Source organism: Brassica oleracea, chromosome C8 (genome assembly GCF_000695525.1).
Source record: "Brassica oleracea var. oleracea cultivar TO1000 chromosome C8, BOL, whole genome shotgun sequence".
In the NCBI taxonomy this organism is placed as follows: Eukaryota; Viridiplantae; Streptophyta; class Magnoliopsida; order Brassicales; family Brassicaceae; genus Brassica; species Brassica oleracea.
This window is the reverse complement of record NC_027755.1, coordinates 35,866,797-35,871,956: the sequence shown is the minus strand read 5'-3', so window position 1 is coordinate 35,871,956 and position 5,160 is coordinate 35,866,797. Positions and strand designations below refer to the sequence as shown.

The window sequence follows — 5,160 nt, the reverse complement described above, 5'->3', positions numbered from 1 at the left end:
CGTAGAAGCCTCGTGGTTTGGAAGATATGAGTCAAACAATGAACATATATCTTTACTGCTTTCCATGATCAAGCCATGCATGCCTGTTTTGCCCGGTGCGCTAGCCCACGGCACATCACGAAGTACCCGCAAATAATTGTATATACTAGGTATATTCGGGTATAATTGTAGGTTTTTGGTGAAATTTTAGATTTTTAGAAAATATAATTTAGGTATTCAGGTAAAATTCGGGTATATTTTGGGTTTTCGGGTCTGATTTTGGATAAATTTTTGGGTATTTTTGCGGTTCTTCGGGTATTTTTAGAGTTTTTGGGTCCAGTTCGGGTATTTCGGATCTATTTCGGGTCCTAAATATCCGAACCGACCCGGATCCGAAACATACCCAAAAATTTTGGGTATTTTATGGGTATTGAAATTATAGACCCGAACCAACCCGAATTCGACAAGATCCGACCCGAAACCGACCCGAAAAGTTATAGGTACCTATATGGTTCTAAATTGTTAGGACCCGAAGGATCTGGACCCGATAATATCCGACCCGAACCCGACCCGAATCCGACCCGAAGACCCGGATGCCCAGGCCTATGATGGTCACAGACTTGGACAAGATTTAAAGAGGATCTTCGTGTTTAGTTTTTGATTGTGTCACAGTATGTTTCTTAGACTAGAATAGAACAGAGGCGAAACTACTCTATCCCACTTTCATTTGAAACTAGTCTATCACACTTTCATTTTTCCCGTCTGATATACTAAAATAGAGATTACTATTTTTCTTCCACTTATAAAGTAAAAAATAACATTTCTTATATTCTACTATATATTTAGATATTGGTAGTTTTTTTTTTTTGTCGATGGTTAATTATGCTCTTACAAACTATGAGAAATATTACAAGACGATTTTACAGCCAACAATTCTACCTGTCTTATGAGGATTCACGCCTGGACTGCATCATCGTGAGCCGTCCTATGAGATCCATGTCTGACGGTACTCTTTTGCGTCATATCGAAGATCTCATGTATGCTTTTTCCATAAATCTGCATAATTCGCTTTTTCTGGGATTCGAAACTCAGACCTCCTGGTGTAAAAGAATTAATGAACCCTTAGTCAAACGACTGGAGTAAAGGGATTTCCACATATAATACATTGGAGTAAATTTCAACTTTATTATATAGTTTTTTTTTTTAATTTTAGAGCTAAAATTAACAAATACATTGAAGATTGTTTTAGAGTTTGTTTGCATTGGAGCACAAAAACTAGCTTTACCATCTAGCTCATGTAATTGCATGCTCTGGACATTCATCTATGCACGTAACAAAAGAGGTGCAAGCAACTTAACAAAAAGATGTAAAAGTTTGTTGAAATTTAATTCACATTAAAAGGGGGTTTCTTTGTCAACTAAAAACACATTAAATGGATTAATTTACACTATTAAATTTTATTTTTCAAATATTTTTTTTGGTTGTTCGACAATATATCTATTATTTGAATAATCAACAATTTTTTCTTAAATGCGTGATGAAATATGATATTATAATCTATGAAAAATATTACACATAAATCTATAGCCAATAATTATATTCCTTATGATAATTCATGTCTGACTGCACCACATTAATCAGTCCGATAAAATTCACGTCTGACGGTATTTTTTACACCATCTCGAAAATAATATATCTAATATTTGAATTTCATTTTTAAAATATTTTACTTTGAATATTTTACGACAAAATTAGAGTTTTTCAGTAAATCCACGACATATAACTTACCACAAAACACACATACATGGTCTAAAACATGTTTGCATCCATTCATAAAAATGAATTCAGGAGTGGTTGAGTTTACGACATTACCCTAAATTGTTTCTATCGAACACTACTACTAATACTAGACGAATCCATCCAAATTGACCATATATCTAATATTTTTGAATAATAAATAATTTGACAATTGGTGTAATTAAGAAACCACATCCCCATCCTCATTCTCAGCCATAAATAACTCTTTCACCATCTCTCCGTCATTTAAACCCCAGCGTCTTTCTTCCTCAAGAACTTATAAGTTATAACTAACAATGGTGGCAAAGAGATCTCCAAAGCTAACACAAACCGCAATGCTGAAGCAAATCCTCAAGAGATGTTCGAGCTTGGCCAAGAATCAATGCTACGACGAGGATGGTCTGCCTGTAGACGTACCAAAGGGTCATTTCGTGGTCTACGTAGGGGAAAAGCGGAGCCGTTACATTGTACCCATATCCTTCTTGACTCATCCTAAGTTCAAGAGCTTGCTTCAACAGGCAGAGGAAGAGTTCGGATTCAAGCACGACATGGGACTCACTATTCCTTGTGAGGAAGTTGTGTTCCGCTCTCTAACATCCATGATCAGATGAGAAAAAGAGCGTGCCGCTATATATATATATATATATATTAATGTTTTTCGCTACCTTTGGGCTTTGGATGAATAATGTATTCAAAGGGTTTTTTTCCAAACTAGAATGACCCTTTTTACGTGGATTTTATGTAAAACCTGGGTTTTAGTTTGTTAATTCTTAAAGTCTAGCCCCTAAAGTTTGTCTTATCGTTCAATAGGTTTTAATTAGTTTTTTTTTGCAAGCTATAATAATTTAAGTGATGGCTTGCCTAATAAGAACTAATCCATATTATTTTATGGTTTATAATCTGTTCAATGTAATAAAATTATCGATCAATTCTCTTTCTACCTCGAAGAAAATGTTTGATCAAATGATTAAATCTGTATTGTATATATTCTCTCTTTTTTAAATCGTTTTCTCCGTTCAATTATAGAGAAAGTTATTGTATCACATTTTTGTTAGATAAACTTTACTTTTCAGAAATATATACATAAATCTTATATATTAAAACATAAGTCACAATCTTGATTCATGCGTAATTTTTAAGAAAATAGACCCAAAAGACATATTTCTATAAAGTCATGTTACATTTAATTTATAATTTTATCATTTAAATTTTGGATATACCAGAAATTTTTATTGGGCTATCACTAGTTGGATTTAAACAATACATGATCCTTTAGATTTATAGATAGTATAAATTAAATATATATAATTTAATGGTGTAATATTATACCTCCATATGTTAAATATTTAAATATTTGTCGATGTTAACTTTTAAAATTATAAAGATTTTTTTTTAAATAAAAAAAATCATATTATCTAACAATGAATTTTTACTACCTTAAACCAATGAAAACAAATTTTAAACTATATAGTTTATTTTAAAAATTAAACAAAAACTAAATGTTTAATTATTTACTCGATAATATAAATCTATGAAGCGAAAAGTTTAATTTTTTTAAAAACTTTCGAAATTTGTGAAATGTTACAATACCTTTGAATATGACAATAAAATAATATTTTACTAATCTTTATATATATAGTTACGATTTTAATAATGAAATAAGAATCCGAAAATATATATATAGAAGAAGATACAAATACATGTGAAAGTTTGAAACAATATATTCAATGAAAAAATATACCGTAAATTTATTATGTTTTAAAAATTGATAGACACATATATACTACAGTATATACCAATTTAGAATTGAAAACAAAATTTTTATATTAAAATAAATGAAAACAGAAACCCGCGAGTTTATATCTATTACAAACTTAAACAGAGACTAATAGGTGATAACATATGGGACCATTCAATTAATGACAAACTCGATTTTTAACATTATTGTCTCTAGTGAGAAAGCATATTGTCTCTAGTGTTTACTTGGTGTTTTATACCTATATATATATTTTAATATATACTAGACCCTGATTCGCGCGCCAGCGCTGATTTGAATTTTCGGTTTTTGGTTATTTATTTAACTAAATAATGTATTTGTAATATTTGATGTATTATATTCACCAAGTAAATAATTGTTTTGGCATTTTAAACCATTTATTTACGATGAATATTTGATATCATATAAAAAATTAAACAAATAGACGTAATTAGAGAATGATAGACGATATATAAAAACAATGGTTATTAATGTAAAATATGAAGAAATATTATATTATGACTTAGTATGGCATAAAAGATTATAAATTAGTTATACATGTTTAAAGAAAATAAAATGATTTTTAAACTTCTATGAAAAATTTAACATATAAAAAAGAACGATGAATTAGTCATCAAATTGTAAATAATTTCATAATTTTATTAATAATAAATTATTTATAGTATTTGTTTTTCGTCAAGATAATTATGAAATGTCCATAACATTAATATGTTAAAAGGTTATATTAATGTTGTAACTTTTTTTTTCCGGAAAGCGTAACAAAAAAAATTACATTTAACTCTTCATTTTGCTTTAAGTTTGTGTCGGTAAAAGATTAAAAAAAATCTCTATCTTTTTCAATGTTCAAAAAAAAATTCAAGTTCATTATAGGGCCGTACTCGTACGTAATAAGCTACGTTAAATATGATGTATTTTTAGGTTCATTTAATGACATTAAATTTAAATTTGACTGGAAAAGACAAGTATTAAAATAGGTAGGTTTATTTAATGACATTAAGTTTAAATTTGATTAAGGAAAACACATTAATTTAACTGGAAAATACAAGCATTAAAATATGTAGTTTAATTTAATTCTCAGTGGCATGGAATTGTAAATAAGTTAGAAAACTTAGGGACATTTTTTAATGGGTACTTCTCTTTTAATAATAGAGATATTTTTAATATCTTTACCTTTTTATTTCAAATGCAACTCAATATTTTTTTAAAATTATAACAAAATATTTAAAAAATATTTTTAGAATTTGTTTGAAAAATATGAAAATTACATTTTAAATTAAAATTATCCTAAAATATGATAAGTTTTGATGTAAACGAAAACTCAAATTATGTCAAAAATAATTATATTCAATGATAATAACAATTTAAATTTATTATTTTTAAAAAATATATATTTACAAAATTATTGTTCGAAAGAAAATTCATTTATCTTTCAAATATAAAATGAAAATATTATAATTAAATAATAAAAAATATAAATAAAAACCATAAATTTAGCAAATGACAAAATGAGTTATATTATGCTAAAATTTTCTTTCTAACAATTTAGCAAATGACAAATGAGTTATGAGCAAATAATACCATATAATTTTTAAAAACATAGCCATTCT

At 27.8% G+C, this 5,160-nt stretch overlaps 1 protein-coding gene across 1 annotated transcript; it reads left to right on the top strand.

The window, feature by feature from the left end:
- The first annotated feature begins 1,934 nt into the window (after positions 1-1,934).
- LOC106310644 (auxin-induced protein 15A) lies at positions 1,935-2,677 on the top strand. The gene has a single exon (XM_013747868.1). It carries the CDS (start codon positions 2,073-2,075, stop codon positions 2,385-2,387), a length of 315 nt encoding a protein of 104 aa, XP_013603322.1. The 5' UTR covers positions 1,935-2,072; the 3' UTR covers positions 2,388-2,677.
- Positions 2,678-5,160: the final 2,483 nt, after the last annotated feature.

Bases quoted from the DNA above. Each gene is read 5' to 3' on its own strand.
- LOC106310644 (XM_013747868.1), top strand. From the start codon at position 2,073: ATGGTGGCAAAGAGATCTCCAAAGCTAACACAAACCGCAATGCTGAAG.